The sequence below is a fragment of the Aythya ferina genome (assembly GCF_964211825.1).
Source record: "Aythya ferina genome assembly, chromosome: 3".
NCBI classification, from domain to species: Eukaryota; Metazoa; Chordata; class Aves; order Anseriformes; family Anatidae; genus Aythya; species Aythya ferina.
In genome coordinates, this window is record NC_140298.1 from 31,815,199 (window position 1) to 31,833,592 (window position 18,394).

General features: G+C 36.6%; 1 protein-coding gene across 5 annotated transcripts in view; it reads right to left on the reverse strand.

Moving 5' to 3' along the window:
- HEATR5B (HEAT repeat containing 5B) overlaps positions 1–18,394 on the reverse strand; it is a 57,241-nt gene that overhangs the window by 14,591 nt on the left and 24,256 nt on the right. For all 5 annotated transcript variants that reach the window (XM_084512684.1, XM_084512686.1, XM_084512687.1 and 2 more), the window contains exons 21-31: positions 17,693–17,862; positions 15,236–15,380; positions 14,134–14,373; positions 12,104–12,355; positions 9,960–10,141; positions 7,707–7,775; positions 5,302–5,481; positions 3,751–3,988; positions 2,829–3,089; positions 2,417–2,544; positions 2,087–2,231 (exon numbers count right to left, since the gene is read on the reverse strand). In XM_084512684.1, the coding sequence (XP_084368810.1) occupies positions 2,087–2,231; positions 2,417–2,544; positions 2,829–3,089; positions 3,751–3,988; positions 5,302–5,481; positions 7,707–7,775; positions 9,960–10,141; positions 12,104–12,355; positions 14,134–14,373; positions 15,236–15,380; positions 17,693–17,862 (2,010 nt within the window). The remainder of the gene's footprint in view (positions 1–2,086; positions 2,232–2,416; positions 2,545–2,828; positions 3,090–3,750; positions 3,989–5,301; positions 5,482–7,706; positions 7,776–9,959; positions 10,142–12,103; positions 12,356–14,133; positions 14,374–15,235; positions 15,381–17,692; positions 17,863–18,394) is intronic.

Below are 18,394 nucleotides of genomic sequence, written 5' to 3' on the forward strand. Positions count from 1 at the left end.
GGGTATTCTTAAAGTAGAAGCAAACTAACAATTTGCTGACAAAAAGCCAAGGCAAAACATTAGAAACTGAAATACAACACCAGAAATGGGGATTAAAGAATAAAGAAATAATTTTACTGGTGCTCTATAAAGAGAAAGTAGAGGAATAGGACTTAAGTATGCCAGCTGAACGTGAAATCTCATAAAAGTTTCAGCTGAAAGGGACCTCCATAAGTTATCTGGGTCCAATCTCCTGCTCAAAACAATGCCAACTGGAAAGCTAGAACAGGTTGCTCAGGGTCTTGCCTGATCAAGTTTTGAATACCTCCAGACATGGAGATACCACATCATCTCTAGGCACCCGTCCCCGTGGCTTCACCACTCCCATGGTGTCAATTTTTTTTCCTTATATCCCATTTGGATTTCTGTTGTTGCTGCAACTTGTGTCCGTTGCCTCTTGCCCTCTCATTATATGCCTTTCAAAACCATCTACCTTGTTCTTCTCTCTAAATCTCCTTTAAGAAGGGAAGAATGTTATTCAAACCCATATTAACCCTCTCTTCTGCAGAATAAACATCTTCACATCATTCAACATCTCGTGTCATACGTCATCTCCATAAGAAGCTTAGTGGACCTCCACTGGTTACTTTCAGTTTATCAATATCTCTCTTACTCAGGATGGAGAAGGGGCTAAGAAAATTATCACCGCTCCAGATGCAGCTTCACAAGCTCAAGTTGAAAGGAAAACTCATTTCCCTTGATTTAATGATCTTGCTCTTCTAATGCAGCCCAGTAACAGAGTATTCAGCACTGTGTGGGGACACCAACTGATTCACCTATCCAGTCCACAAGGTTTCTTCCAGTTGGTTTAAAATGGCTTCATCCACCCCCTCTTCTTGGTTAAGCAGTCTGTGACCAACAAGAAGAGCATCCTTGAATGGTATATCACCCTTCAATTCCTCTTAGCAGTACCAGTTCTGACCTGTCAAAGAGGCATGGCTAGCCTTAGATGCCTACTCCAGCACCCTGTTCTTTTCTTCTTGCCAGTCCTACAGCATTCACCAACCAGATGTCTAGAGAAAAGAGAAAGCTTTTTGTTGCTGGAAATTATAACCTTGCAGCTTCCACCATCATGGGAGTCCCATACTCCAGGACCCTATTCCAGCATAGCCTTTGGCTTTCCTTCCACACATGACATGGGGTTGGGCTCCTGCCCCAGCAGAATCTCTGTGTTGAATATGCTGTTCTCCCATTTGGTTTTCCTGACGCTGCACAGTCTGCTCATCTTCCCATCCATTTCCTTCACATCCCATAGGTGAGACCAACATTACCACTAGCCCTTGCTACACAGACAAGCACCCGGAGGACAGTCACATCAAGAGTTTCAACTGGATTTCAAGGCAGGTCACCAGATCTCTCATATGCCAGAAATGACTGTTCCTCAATCGTCAGACTGTCTTGCTGTGTGTCACTGCCATCATTATGCTGACTAGCAGTCTTGTACAGTCTTGAGAACCACTTCTGGGCTGCACAAGCATGTCTTTCAATGCTGATTGCCTTGCTCCTGTTTGCACACACCATTCTCAGAGCCCTTGGTTGGTGACACACCTTATGTGACATCCACTTCCTGGCAAGATCTGGTTAACAGGTTGGTTTCACACTGGTTCCAGTAGCAGGTCACTCAACTCATGAATGACAGTTCTGCCAGGGACACTCCATGGCACCCCACAATGCAGGCTGAACCACTAACCTTCAGAAAAAAAGTTCATTGAAACGCTAAAATGTAGTCAATAAGGAAACATTAATGAAACTGATCAAGGTCTTCCTAAGAGCTTAGGTGTGGCATGTTGGGTATAATTTTCATCACTCGTGTTCAAGAAAACAAGACATGAAAGACTGATTTCAATGCTCGGAGGAAGAAAAACTACATCTTACAACAGTTAAGAAAACAGCAGGTAAGATTATGACCATATCTGCAATATCTGTGGAATACACAGCATTTTCTTCCTCAGTGTAACCATACTCTAATGCATTGAGTTGTTTTTCCAACATGAGAACCCGTTCCTTATTTATACTGCAAAACAAGCCATATTTTCAAAAATCTTACTTAGGGTGTTCCTTTTTTCTTGCAAATAATCTTGAGCTGCTCTTACTATCTGCTGGACAACTCCTGTAACCAATAGCTGGACTGAAGGAGGATCCCAGGTCAGGAGGAGTCGGTGAAGCACACTTAAGAGTTCAACACCAAGGAGCTACAGTAAAACAAAATATGCATTAAAAAAATAAATTAGGGCTTGCCAGTTCCCAATTGCTACATCACTTGGTTACAACAAGCAAATACTTCTCCCACACAAGAATAATTACAGGTTTTGTAATCGTCACAAATGAAAGATCATGACCTAGGAAAGCTAACTGTCGTAACATGCTCATACAGTACCTGATCCTCTGCAATATGGATCCTGGCACAAGGGGAATCCAATAAAGTATGAAGTGCTTGTAAACAAGATGTGACATGTTCAACAGGCTCTTCAGGTCTTGGGGAACAGAGGAACTGTATACTAACACCTGAAAAGACCAATTATTAAAAAAGAATGTTCACTTCTTCAATTACATAAACTACATTCACAATTACTCTATTAAAATCACAATAATCACACAAATACTCTACCAAAGCTATGAAGAACACAGCAGTAGAGAGACAGGAGTAGACACAGAGAGAGAGACAGAGAGATTTCAAAATGCTATTGTCCAGACAAGTGATGCCTTTTAAACTTCTTAGATTTCAAGCAAAGTATCTTTTCTTATTTCCATAATGTGCTGGTACTGAGCTTTAAATTCTCAACTCTTACCCAAAATTAAGTGCATTCGATCTTTATTCAACTCTGGTAAAGATTTAGTAGTAGGTGGAGTTCCAGGTGTCTGGTTTAACATAATAGATGTAGCACGTTTCTGTGAGTTAGGCATTGCTGCAGCAGTCTCTTCAACTGATTCTGAAGCGTTAAATCCTGTGCTGTTCAACCAAAGCGCCACTGCATGTAGTATAGGAGCCCAAGAGTTTCGATAATGCAGTCTAGCTGTATCAATTGTTTCTGGAGTGTAAAATGCTCCTCCTGTTAAAGTAACAAAGCAAAGGTCAATTCTGAAATTCTCTGCAAATAACAGACAAAAAGCATGTACTCTGAATTTTAGTTATTTACTTTGGATATGTTTGATCATGCATACATATTCAGATGCAATCCTTGTTAGTGACAGTGCATCCCAATTCTCCTTGTGAAGAAGCAACGTTAGTACCTCTCATAAAAAAGTGCAATGGCTATGACAGAATAGTAAGCAGAGGCAAAAGAGGCAGGCAAAGGCATCAGGTCTTGCAGCATTTTTCATACAGAACATTCATTCTTAACTCAATGAAATATTATAAGACAATATCCACAACGTTCTCAAGAACGGACTATGTTTCCTTACAGTAGACATCTTTTTTGCACTTGATATCAAAGTATTAGAGGTGTAGAAGTATTATTACTTCTACAAAGACAAGGCGTCAATCATCTCTGTGAGTCAGATAAAAAATATTTTCATTGCAGATTGAAGGAAAAAAGCACGCAAGCTTTCAACATACATTGCTGTTACACAAAAGCAGAAATTTATTACTTGCATTATTTTAAGAGATGAAAAACATGCCTGCCGAACAATTTAAAGAAGAATTTGAAAATCTCCACTAGCAGTTTTATCCCGTTCTTCAAAACAACAGGAAAATGAAATTTCTATATTTACCATCTGGTGGAAGCTGAGTAGCAAATTCAGCAGGTAAAGTTAAAAGCGCGTAATCTTTCAGTGCAGCTAACCAGAGCCGGCTAAGTGCAGGCAACTCGGGTTGTACAAGTGTTATCAAACTGTCTGGTGGCAGCTCGTCTACAGTACCAAAATCATCCTCATCCTCCTCTGTGCTCTTTGAAACACATTTTGGTTTGGTCTCTGCTTCTTTCTTTATTTTCATAGCAACAATGTACACCTAGAAGAAAAACAGATTTGAAAAAAGAAGCCACCTTTCCCATGTAAAAGATTCCATACACAGATGACTCACAGTTCAGCCCCTGTGGGCCACAAATACTATTATATTTGTTGCTGCTGTTATGAAGTCCATGGAAGTTACCTGGAAAACGACTTGGAAAAAGATTTGCAATATAATTATATTTAAAAAATATAAAGAGAGAGATTTTTGCCTTTATTTCTACTAGTACGTAACATTTAGGGACATAAGTAATATTTTCTGACGACAACACAATTTTCTCCTAAAAAAGGAGAACATGTCAGCATAACACAAACATAATGATTTAAATAATTGATTTCATTAAAACAGGGCATTCTCTTTGCCCTACATTAAAAACTACTAGATAAATTAGAATAAATTGTCATTTTCTGGAAGCAGATTAGGTATCAGAAAAATACATATTTTTACTGTAGTACATGAATACAAGAGAGTTTATATGATTGTCTTTGAGAGATGCTATGAGAACACAAAAGGATTTTCAAACAAATACAGGAAGAAGCATCAGAAAAATACAGTAAAAATATGCATTTTTTAATTAGAAAAAAAAAAAAAGAAATAACCGTCCTCATAAAACAGATGCTCCACATCGAAGCTGAAAATAACAGTATGGGGTGATTAACATGATTTCATGGCTGAACTGTTGATACTTTACTTTGTAATTTCAAAAAAAAATAAAGAAAGAAGTCATTAAAGTACTACATTAGAAGAAACCCAAATTATTTTTATATAATTAGATATAAGGCTCTATAGCATTCAAGTAACATTTCAGGAAGCAAGGCAATATAAGTATTGCTGACTGTCATTTGTAGATTAACATTTCAAGTATTCCAACCATTCCCCAGCAACACCTACGTTAAGCCTCTAATTTATAATTAACTGAAATAAATTCCTAGTTAATTAGATGCAATATTTTACCAAAATATATTCTCATTATTTATTAATTTACTTTTAAAATAAAAGCAATATGATGGAACCAAAATGAAAATCTGATAGGGTATGAGAGCATACTTTGATACAAAGAAATTCAGTTAAAACAGCAAAAGACCTATCAAGCACCGCTACAAATATGAAGAGACGAAATTGCAGAAAAAGGAATGGAGAAAGATATAGAGATGAAAAAATACCAAGACTGGAACTGTGGCAGGTAAGGAAGATACAGGTACAAGGTAAGGCAGCAGATACAAGGCTTACTGGCTGACCAGACAGTAGGATGCGATGCTACTACCGAGGTGAAGTCTTTTCAAACTTTTAAAGATTTAATAGCAAATGCTTACCTCAGCCCACGCTTTCAGAACTGCAAGTTTTTCCATAGTTGTGGCACTCTCCCGGTAAAGCTGGCTAGAAGATCCCTTTCCTGCTTGCACTTTATCCAGGGAAGAGACAAGAAGATTGTGAACTCGGCGGAGATCATTCAGGTCACTAACAACCCCGCTTCCTATCCATGCGCTACATACCTAAATAACAAAGTTGAGAATTGTCCTATGTTAGCAAGGTAAATCAACAGCCTTATAAATGAAAAAAAAATCTATAACTAATAATAATAATGATAATAACAACTAAATAAATCAGCAAATATCTTCCTGTTTAACATCTAAAAATGTGAGATTTTCCTGCTTTTCCTCTCACCACCTGTGGTAACAGAATTGCTCAGTTGAATTGTTAAAAAGGCTGAAAGGCTGTATTGTATTAAAACGAAACTCAGTATTCATGGAAAATGCTTAACATAGTTTGTAATCCTCTGTAAATAGGTTTTTATCCTTTTCCAACTGTCTGGTCAAATCATTCAAGCAATGGGTCTTCAGATTTATTGTAAAAAAAAAAAAAAAAGAAAAAACATTGTACAGCAATTCATAAAGAAAAATCCATTAAAAATGCAAAAATTCAGTCTTTAAAAACTTATAACTAAAATTACATATTAAGGCTCCATCCTAGCTTTCAGCTTTCAAGGTCATTAACAACTTCAAGAAAATTCCTAGAAGCGAGTAATAATAAAATCTTTAAACTGGGCTTTGATATTAGAAGAACAGTGCCACGTTCTAGAAAAGTCAATACCAGACATGTGAGTGTCTCCCCACTTTTGTTTTTATTTCTCTTTTCTTCTTATTTTTTTTTTTTTAATTGAACAGACTCAAAACAGGTAATTAGATCTTAATTATCATACAGATCATCCGTTCCTGTCTAGTGCTATACATTGGCATTCATCCTCTGAAACACATCCATGCCCAGATATAATAATTCTGTTGCAGGTGCAGCTGCTTTTATAACAAAAAAAAAAGGACAAATTCTTTCTTTATACAAGAGCTGCTTTGATTCTGGTGGTGATTCTACAAAAACGTGGAAAAGAAAGAAGAAAAAACAAAAAACAAAAACAGCAAAAAAGAGTTCACAAGCTCTTTTTTAATGGCAGTCTTGTCCTATCTCCAATTTATTTGATTTGCTTTGAAAGAACCAGTTGCTTGAAAGCCTTTGTGGAAACGCCTGGAACTATGGACATACTTAAACACAAAGCAGTCCTGAATATATGCAGAACAGAGCTGCTGAAAGTCTGTCACAAGTCTGTAATTCATTCACAGCAGGACTAGAAGCAGCTTCACTCCTGCTGCTGGGCAAGTCAACAGCTACTTCAGTAATAACATAGAACTATAATATGAACAAGCTCACTCAGTACAGCTCATCTCTAGCTATATCATTCCAGAGAGAGTGTTAAATATCCAAATTTAATCACCAACCCATTTGATCCTTTAAGTACACACATCAATTAGAAACTGACTGAATTAAGGAAGATTTTGACAAGTTAAGGACTCTTACATGTTCTTGCATCTAGCTTTAAATGAACAAAACCTTTCCACAAGGTAAGATGAACATGTTCATTCCTATGTATAAGTATCAAGATATGCCACATTTGATCCATGCTTAATTGCCAGCAAAACTGGTAGGAGTATAAAACAACAACTAAAATAACAGTGCTGCAGGACCAAGCATAAATCTCACATACATAGAATTATTGCATGAAAGCCATTGTTTGCACAGCTAATTAAACTGCTGCTTTAAACTACAGTAGTTTAGCTGATGCAAACCACACAACACACACAATTACAGCTCTACTGCTGACAACCATTTTAAATCACAGTAGCACAAGATCATAGGCAAGAAAAATACAAACACAGACAAAATCTCTCTTTGAATTTTTGCTGAGAGGTTGTTACTATAATAAGAATGCTCAGAGCTTCTGAAATCTAAAACAGTCAATCTGAATAAAAGTTTAGTGTTTAAAGGTAAATCATCATCAGTCAATATGTTTGATCAGACAGAAAGGCATCTGAATGAATACATTATCATTGGTCTCATTAAGCAAGGGGCTTTTTCTTTTTTTCTAGTGTTTTGTGTTTCTTTTATTTGTTTTTATTTATGTATTTATTTATTTAGTAATTAGTAACAAATGCAGAGCTGACACGGAGACACAACTAGTTTCAGAAAGACTAAATATTTTCTGATGTAGCTCCCAAAAAGACTTCTGCATTCCTGCAACAACTTCACTGCTTAGGTTTATGAATTTTTCCAGCTATTTACTACTATTTCTCTTCTGCATCCCTCTTCCAAAGAGCAGAAAACTCATACCCATCTTCTGTTTAAATGTATTAAATGTATTCAGTTTAGCTTATACAATCTTTTCCGGTACCTGGCAGGCCTTCGCAGTTATATCAGACGGTGTATCTTGGGAAAATGCTGGCCTCAGAGCAGCTCCAACCTGTTCACAAGAGGAAAAAAAAAACAGTTAAAAACAGTAACAACATAACATTCTTCATCTAACCTTGTTTAAAATTCAGGCACATACACTAAACAAGCAAGGCAAGATTGCCAAAGACCCCAAGCTTATCCTTGTTATCTAGCAAACATTTGCAATAGTATTCTTTAAATTACAATGAAGAAACATTTTCCCTTGCTTAAGCATTGTCTTTTTAAGCCCCTACTATCTTTGTCAAATATGTAGCATTATCTTTTTTCTGTTAATGAGTATCCTTTTACATATGAAATCACTGTAAGTGCAATTTATGTTAAGACTCCAGAACACAAACTTTTTAAGGTCCAACAGAATAATAAAATGAAATCAAGCATTTATTACTGGCTTGTATTACGTTTTCAAGATGACAAATAGAACAACTGCCTTGTTTTTCGTCTAAGACAGTGTTTTTCTGAAACAAAATGGACCAAGTCAAAGAGACAGAAGCAATGGTTACAGCAACAAAGAAGGAAGGAGAAAAAGACAAGAAAAAAAAAGAATGCCTTTTGTTAAAAACTATTTGTGAAGATCCTGAAAACATAGCAGCAGAATCAGAGGAAGACAGATGAGATAACTTGAGTTGGGAAAAAGGCAGGGACCGGTGGCAGAGAAGAGAAAGTTAGTGGGCACAGAACATACAGGACAGCAAAACCTGACAAGATTAGATGAAATATGTGCAATCCTACGAGTGATTCCAGAGCTATTCCAGAGCTAGTCAAGTCACTCCAATAGGCAGGGAGAAATGGCCCTTATCACAACTACTCTTCATCTTCTCTTTTAATATATTTGCAATATGTAACAGAATTGGAGAGCCCATATTGCCCTCCTTATATTAAGTGTCCCTTCTCATCATCGATGTTTCTGTGTAAGAACTGAAAGAAGTATTTTGTCACTTCTGTGCAGATTCTTCTATGGACCAGTGCACTGTACCAGACTCTTAAGTTAGAAGGCAGTCTGGAAACCACATGTATTCAAAGATTTTACAGACTGATCAACATGTATCAGAAAAAGCTAACTGTATGTTCCAAGGAAGACAAGACTTGTAGACTAAATATACCTAATTCTGGCTCTGTAAAATAAAAAGTAAACATAAATGTTCCTGTAAGGCTGAAGGAACAGTCAACTTCAAGCACTGTTGTTTCCAAAGCAACAGAAAGTCAATCACATTGTGAATATTGCTAGCAAAAAAAACACTACAGTGCAGTGAAAGCAGTTATTTAAAGAGAAAAAAAAGACAAGTTCCATAATACGATATTCTTTGTACACAATAGAGCCCCATTAATATCCTCACCTGCTTGTAAGAATAGTAAAGTGACCAAGAGGAAAATAAATAAAATTCAAATGTGTTAAAATATCTTCTTTCATTGTAAATTGATGCTTCAACGTTTTATAAATTTCTCTCATACTTATTAGTGTGGGAAAGATCCCCCTGTTGCTCCCAGGTAGGGAACCTGACCAAGTGAAAACTTGATCTTGAAAGCATTTATCCTATGATAAATGTAAACACTGAAGTCAGTGGAACAAATCACATATGCGATCGTCAGCAAAGCTGAGATCTATTGAATTAAACAAGAACTAGCAAAACTGACTAGAAACGCAAACCAGTAAGAAGGTAAACAAAGAAAAAACCCTCCCCTCCTACTACACCAGCCTTAAGCTGTACTCATTATTGCAATCAAGCCTCAGGTGAAAGATTAATTTTATGTGGCTTATATATTTCTAATAAACCTTCAACTGTCTATCTCCTATTCCTATACTTTTGTCATTTTTGTTTAAACAGAAGTGTACTTATTACTTCCCAAAAAAACAGATTTACTAAGTTCAACCTGGAATTGAATCAGTGTTACTTTCAGATTCTTAATTCTACAAATGAAATGTCACTCTTGGCAAAAAAAAAAAAATAAGTCTGATTTGTAATATTTCGCTTTCAGAAATCAATAGCTACTGATTTTTTAATTTTGTCAGCTAATAAATTGGAATAAATAGGAAGAGATACACAAATTTTAAGAGGTAAATAAAGCAGTCTCTTCAGTACATTTTCAAACAAAAAATCTCTTCACTGGTCTTTTGAAGTTACAAAATGTTCTCAGAGCTAATACTCGCATATTGGCATAAATATACAGTTTCATGAAGTTATAAAGGAGGTCTCACATTAGCCTGGTATTGCTCCAGTATCACATGGCCTGGAAACTCTGGCTCAGGAACTGATGCAAATTTCTTGATAATGTCTTCAAGGGCTTGAAGACCCGCCATTCGTAACTGGTTGCTGTGATCAGTTGCAGCCATGAACGCCATTCGAATAAGGTCAGAGAGATGGAGTACTAAGAAGTCATCTTAAAACAGAACAGAACAAAAAGACCATTTTATTAACTTAAAACATAGCTGAGGTGACAGATACTTGAAACATTTTTCTCACTGACGTACAAATTCATTCTTAAGACGACCTTAAAAATTAAGCACAAATTTGAAAAAAAAGTAGAATATGAGATATAAAAAAACCAACGTATTGAATATTTCAAATGTATCTGAGAACCATAAAAGAGATTAGAACATCATTTAGTAAAGCTAACTTCTGCAATATCCCCCCCCGCCCAATATTTACAGAAAATCTTTCAGGCAATTCCTGAGTCCTATGCTTATAGTGACCCCTGCTGATAAAAGAAAACCTAGTCATGTTTAAACACCTAAAAACTAAGCCCTTCTATTTCTGCTCCCAAAAGCAACACCCAAGGCCCCAAGTCAGCATCAGACAATACACAGAAAAGAATACATAACTCAGTAAAGTTCTCAAATGATTCTTCTCTTTTTTTATTCATTTTATTTCTTTCCTTACTCTAAATTTGAGATTACCAGATGGTATAAAACCAATTTGAAAATATATTTTTTAAAACCATACTATCCAGGGTGATAAAAAAAAAAATCAGGAAGACGAAAGCTCTAAATGCTTTCACATCTCAATGTAGAAAAAAATACATATTTTTAGCTGAAGTTTTCCAAGGCATGTCAGTAAAGACTGAAAATTGTTTTAAAAAAAAGTACCAAGTGGTAAAGACTGTCATTATTTGTTCAGACCATCACAGATATATTAGTAAATTTTAAATATTTTGGAAGTTGAATTTGAGGATAGAGATATTTAAATTTTTCTTTTTATAAGGATACCAAACACATCAAGTTCACTGTTAATAATTTTGGAGATGTTAATTCTTATGATTATTTTATGCAATCCTTTTCAGGATCCTTTAAAAAAAACAAAAGCAGCTATATTACGATTTGCCTCTACAATGCAATATTGTTTCAAAAATAGACTTTCCCAAAGCTCTTCCCTTTCACTCTTCAAACAGCGACCCCAGTCTCTAAAAAAAATCAGAAACAAGATTCTCTCAAAACCAATGCATAGTGCTGGAACCAGAATGCATCAAAGCAACAAAAGCAACTACCTAATAAATATCCATTTGGAACAGATGCCCTTAGCAACATAGGTGCTAAAATCCACAAGCCCTACTTATTCAAGGATGCTTATATATATGATACTCTGTCTACATGCACACAAACACTGTGCCACATGGGTGAAAGCAATCACTATGCACCAGAACCACTACACACGGATGACTGAAAGACAGAAACCTCCCACTACCAGTTTGAAATACATTTTTCACAAAACAACTATGTCATCTCTGACCTCTCAATTACGATCCTCCAAGTCATAAAAGTATCTTCAAATCCTGAGCTTTAATATTCATCACTTTCATGGATACCAAAAGAATGAGCTTTACAAAGCAGCTGGGTCCATGTTCCTCCCACATCTCTCACCCTGCAGCCAGTACTACAGCAATGTTACCTGACCTCCTCTCTTCTTTTTTAATTCTTTCCTAGCATCCCTTTGCTGTGGAGATGCTAATATAACCTCTGAATTCTAATTCATTGCTGTCATTAGGTTAAACCCAGAGATACTATCCCCCGTATATACTTAGCTAGAAGTTTACTGCTTCTATTTGAAACTGGTGAAAACTGTTCACATTTCCCCCCCCCCCTTTTTTTTTTTTTTTTTTTTTGTCTCCTCCTCCTCCAAGCACATCAATCAGATGTCAGAAGTTACATCCTCCAAACATCACTCTGTTCATGGTACGGTAACTATAATGGTTACAGTTTTTGTCTTTTCCTTAGTTTTTAACTGTTTGAATAAAAGGAAGTTCACTTTTTAGCTGCTTATGTTTTTATCTTGGTCGTGTAATCTTTAGCTGTAAAGAGGTGTCAAAAATAAAAAGAGAAACAAACCAAACACATTCAATAATTACTTTTTGGGTTTTTAAGTCTGGCTGAACGAGCCAGCGCCAGGTCAAAGTGCGCCTTGTTGGCATTCTCACACAGCATGATCACTCGGCACAGACAGTCAGCTGCGAATACACGTGTTGCCCAGCGAGGTGCTACAGATGGCTTGGTTTTATCCTCTTCACCCAGAGTCGTAAACATGGTATCATCATCCATCTCATCCTTCTTCTCTGATTCCTCATCCTTTCCTCCTCCCAAGGGAGCTGCAGTGCTCATGTCTACAACAGAGAACAATTAAAATAAAAATACTGCTGTGTCAAACTACAGAAGATGACTGACTAAGGACATGTCCAAGCCTTTCCTTAGGCTCAGATTCAAAACACAATAATTCTCCAGTTGATACTGCAACATTCAAAAAATGCAGAAAGGCATAGGAATATCGGTAAAGTTTTTCACCTCTAACTCCCATAGACACCAGTTATAGCTGAATCCTATATCTGAACTTCTCAGCTTTGAAAATTAACCTATTAAGCTGTCAGGGAACAGGGTAAGCGGACCACCGTGCTCCAATTCAAAGAAAAACCTCAACTTTTAACTATTCCACTCCTCTTTCAAGTAAAACCTAGAGTGAATATTAAACTAAAACAAATCTACAAAGTTCACACCACAGGCAAGATATACAGCCAAGTGGGCAATTGATAGCAATCAAGAGTGCTTAACATTCAGGAAATTTTCTGTAAGCATGGCTGTGAGACTTCATTTCAGACAATAAAATTGCTTCAGGGATCACATTAAAAATAAAAAAGGGACAAAAACTCATCAAACATGCTTATACACTTTGGCTATTCAGATGTGAGAACATAAAATCTCAATAACAAGGTCTAAATCAGCAAAATGCCAAAATACTGACAATTTTTTTTCTGGCAGTAATTAGAGAATGAGAAGTTATTGCAAAAGTAGCCTTCTCCAACTAAAGCATGTTTCTTAGAAAGTCTGAATTTAGGCAGCTGAAGAGCCAAGTAATTCAATAGAGAGGCGCTATGGCAAATCAAACATGGATACAGCCAAATCACAACAGGAGTGTTTTCAGAAAGCATCCAGGAAAACATATGTGGCTGATTTGTAAATCTCTGCTTAAAAAGCAAACTAGACTTTGTTCACGTGCCAGTTAGTGGTATGAAAGAGTACAAAATGATGTTCCTTGCTTATTTAAGCACAACTGAGAGAAATGCATTTAAATATCTCCCAAAGATCATTTCATGGACTAAAAAAAATAAAAAATAGTGAGGAGATCAGACAACCACATACAAAACTTTAAAAACTTATCCCACATAAAATAAGTAAAGAACAGCCTAAGCTCAAACACATGAAGTGAGGTCTTTCTGGGTAGATGCACGGTAACTACATTGCATAAAGAAATCATTGGTAGCATTACTCATCAGTAATCGTAAAGCTGGCAACATTTAGAAAGAGCTTTTGGATGAACTCACAATATGCCAATAAACAAGCATAAATGCAAGGAAAATGAGCAGAATCTGCGTCACAACCATCCTACAAACCAAAAAACAGGAATAAGGTCTCAGAGGACAAGGTCTTTGCAAACAACTCTGCAAAGCTGAGCAACAAGCAAAGAAGTTTCATCACCATGGTAACCCATCTTCACATCAGTACCTCAAAGCCTCATACAGAAAAGCTCAGAACACGTACAGCACTGTTCCTTCTGTATGGCCCTGACGTACAAAGGCTAAAAAGCATGTTTCTGCTTTTTCTAAGACACTGAAATGTCAGGGCAATAATCACTCTGCTTCTCCACTGGAAATCCTACTTGAAGGTGGCTAATTTTCTAATCTTAAAAGAAAACATACTTTTTAAAAATATAACATTAATGATTTCCTCTTTTTAAGTGCTTTTAATGCATAATACTCAAAATTCTATATACAACATAAGCTATAACACGTCTTTACAATTAGAAAGGACAAGTTCCAAACAAATACTTCCAGAAGATGCTAATACTAAAGCAATATCAGTTTTTATGTGAATAGTACAGAACACTTACCACTGGAAGCTGCAAGGACATCCTTACAGAGCATTAGCCAGTGAGAAAGGTTTTCTACTGCCAGCGATGAAAGCATATGTCCCAGAGTATCGTGGATGTCCGAGCACAACTTGCGATCAGTCTCCCGATCCAACATACCAAAAAGGACACCTTCGAGGCCTGTCTCTGTTATATTAACCCCCTGATGCCGGGAATGACCATCTCGTCGAGAACCAGCTCCTGGTGCAAAAGGATTAATATCTGCAAAATGAGAATGAGAAATCTTTCCTGAAATCAGTAACTGAGTTTTAAAATTTGGAATAACTACTGAGAATCGGGCATTATGCACTCATGCACATATAGTTCAGGCAATAATACATTATGGTGTTACTTAATTTCTTCTGAATTAGCTTTAAAAAGACTTTACTATAGGTTTTTTTTTGTTTTTTTTTTTTTTTTTTTTTGTAAGGCATGTAACAGCTTATACAATTACTTTCAAAAAGAAACAAAAAACACAAATGTGCATCTCTTCAAGGTACACGCCCATCAGTTTTTTAAGAACTCCTAATGTTATTGACTCTGAAAAGTCTTTCTAGAGACAAACTTAACTGGTGGGATTTAATACTACGTAACCCCACAGTTCTATATTCATAGGAAGAAGACATTGCTGATCAACACTGTTGAACATCCTATTTTCAGAATGAAGTGATGCATGCAAGAATTGAACCAACCAGCAAAGTCCACAAGTTAGTAGATGTGCTGCTAAGAGAAAATAACACGAGGTATCTCAATCAAAAAACATCAAATGAAGTCAACTTTCAAAAGAGCAAGACCTAAAGCACTGGAGAAAATGTTTCCATTGTATATACAATGTATTCCCTACCTGATTGCCATTCTTAATAGGGCAGAAAAGTTTAAGTCTGAACTTCACAAAAAGTTTAATTACAGGTGAAATTAAATCAACTTGAATTACAGTAGGCAGGGGTGGGGAGAGAAGTTATTAGAGCTGGCAGAGATGGTTTTAGAGTGTGGTGATTTTTTTTTGTCCTGAAGGCAAACCACATGCATGCATGAATACACGTACTCAGCTGTCACAAAAGGCCCTCATGAACGAAGTACTTACTGATGCCGCTATTTTCTTTGTCTCCAGCATTTTTTGCTAAGCTCATGGCATATTCACATACTTCTGCTGCTTCCCTCTGAGCAAGCTGTCGTAAACATGCAACTGCAGCACGGCGAAGGAGCAAGTGGGAGCTGCACAAGTGAACCTAAATCAGAACCATTACAGGTGAGTGAACTGCTGCATCTCCATACCCATAAATAAGTGCTGCTAAGGACTAACAGTATTCTACTTTACAATTATATGCCCCCGTGTGAGCTGCTGGGTACCAAACTCTTTACAAGGTCTTTAAAGTTCACAAGTAAGCACTTTCTATAATGCACAAATCTGAAAATAAAGCTGACGTATACAGAATTGACAGGTGTTATCTGTTAAAAGCGTAAGTATTGACACTGTGCCACTATGATTTTAGACTAATTATACTTTCCAATCTGTTATACTCTAGAATACTATTCCCCATCACATTGTGCTATGGATCACTTTTTTTTTTTTTAATAAAAAAAAAAGGCACCACCAGCTGCACCACACAGCTACCATAAAAATTTCCATTTCAAGCTTGTACCAGGATTTATAGCGTAATTTTTTATACATGCCTGTCAAGAAGACAGCTTCAGGTTTTGTTGCTAACAAATACCAGGCTTCCAATTCTTTGAAATCATCTCAAGTACAAGCAAGTATTTTTTTTCTTATTGAAGAATTGTGCATGGTACCTATTTTCTTGAGAGGTAGTAGCACAGAGAGTAGTTACACAGAGAACTGTATGTTTTTCCACAGTGGAAGAGATGAAGAGGGCTCTTTAAGAAACTAATTCTTTATTTACCCTGAGGAAATTGTTTTAATAAACTGAATACACATTTGCTTTCTCAGTATTAGGTTATTATGTGGATGGAAATTGCAACCCTAAATGAAAGGGCTGTGTAGTTTATAAAGCTCTTTAACAGTACATCTTTATTCTGTGCGTGAATATACATGTACAAGATTTCAGTCTTACAAGATTTCTGTACAAGATTTCAGAAATAAAACACAGAACATTTACAGCATTTAATTAATGGAAAGAGCTTTCCCTGTTTTCAGTTGCAAAACAAACAACTGTGTGTTTATGATGCCAATGCAGGAAAGCAGAAAGGAAACTAGATTGTGCAGCTCTGTAGTTTAATTTTGGTATCTGGCATTAACTCCATACAAAAGCAAGTTGGAAAGTTATGAAAACTTTAATAGGGCAGGGCAATGCAGACTTTGGCTACATATCTAAGTTTACAGTAAAATGAAACGCACAAGACAATTCATAGGAAAATTTATCAAACTGCATAAGACTTGAAAGTAAGGGATTGGAAAAACAGAAGCAAAATAGCTTTTGTTTAACAAAAGGACCATTCATTAAGGAACATGTAAAGAACAGCAGAAAAGCTCGGGAAATGTTTTCAAAACACCACTTGTCATACCTACATTGACTTCACTTTCTGAAATATTACCCACTAGTACTTAATGAGTAACTGGCTAGAGAGAATGTCAGATTGTGCATGGTATTTATACAGAAGGGCCTAGCTACTTATGGATATATCGCATATCTGTCATGCAAAATTTTGTGCAAGGACAATTGACAGACTCTGGGAACACACTGCACAGTAGTGTTCCAGAGTACAGGTGGGGGCTGAACCATGTAACAATGAGAGGATACCCTAGGGGAAGTCTGGAAGGGAGACCATGAAACAGTTCCAGTGCTGACATAAGAAGGATTCTATTCTTTCACACGACACAGAACCACTAGCTCCACAGTGAACAATACAATCAACTTTGCAAAACACCCAACCAACTTCAGGGAGTATTTTTCAAACTTCTTAGTATTAGACTGCTAAACCCTCCTAAAACAATTAAGAAGTAAATAAACAATAGCAATAAAGAAACAAATGAAAACACACACACCACCTTTCCTCTTATAGTAGTATTCTGTATGTTTTGGTTTCTAGCCACTGCCTCATTTCCTGGCTTAAGCCAGGATTTGCTGACAGAACACTAATGGGGGGAGCAATGTTAATCACAATAGCAATACAAGAATTTGAGTGTCAGCACCTGCTATACTAATAGCAGTTAAAAAAACAATCCAGAATCTCCCACCTTTTCCAAGCTCACCTTCTTCCATTTGTGCCTGCAGTCAGTTGGAAGGAACAGGGCATTTCAGCATCTTTGTAACAAGTGATTTTCTAAAAATGCTTGCTACCTTGTGCTACCTAGTGTAAAAGTGAATCCAGCCCTATGACTTTAATTTGGGCAGCATTCTGAAAAGCTTCTAAAATAACTTGGGGACAGATGTCCCTTTATTGCATTCCAATGTTTTGCAAATGTGGCTTGCTTGTTATATATGGGTATCCTTGGCATCTTGCAAAGTGCTTCTCCTATGCCCTCTCTACTAGGCACGTACACAAAACTTTGAGGAACAGAAGGGATGCATTTTGTACTCACACAAAGACTTGGAACCAGACTGGACAGGTTGACGTGCCGTGGTGCAAACATATGTAGTTGCTGAAGGCAGGATATGGCCGCTGCCTGAACAAGCGAGTCTGAATGGTCTTGTGTGATCGCACATCCCACCAAACAGGACGAACGGATTGTTGAAATTGTAGCTCCATTACCTAATAATAATAATATGATATCCTTAACATAGAAAAATCTTGCTATGACAGCTGTAGATTTTAAACCTTTAAACATATTTTAATGCATAAAAGTTCACAAAATTAACATGCAAATTTTCTGAATTCCTACTGCAAAATAGCGTCCACACTACTTGAAAGAATCATGAGTGTGTTTCAATTTCTCTGTTGAAATAATAGGTTAAATAATACTCTGTCCAAATGAAATTTTGGATCAATGATCTTCAACTGGAAATATTTTAAGAATATCTTCCCAGGACATGAAACTAGCAAAGTTATTCGCATTTCAATTCTGAACATCTTCTATATGTGGCCATATATATGGACAACATTTCATACACAGAGCCATTTCCTAAAATATCAGACAATGTGTAAGCTAGCATATGTATCTGCAGGTAATTTTTGTTAGCTCCATCAGATGAGTCAAGCTGTTCTAACAGGACACACATTTGAAAGAACAGAACTTAATCTGAAAAATAATTCCATTCCATATCTTAAGAATTAACCAGCATGA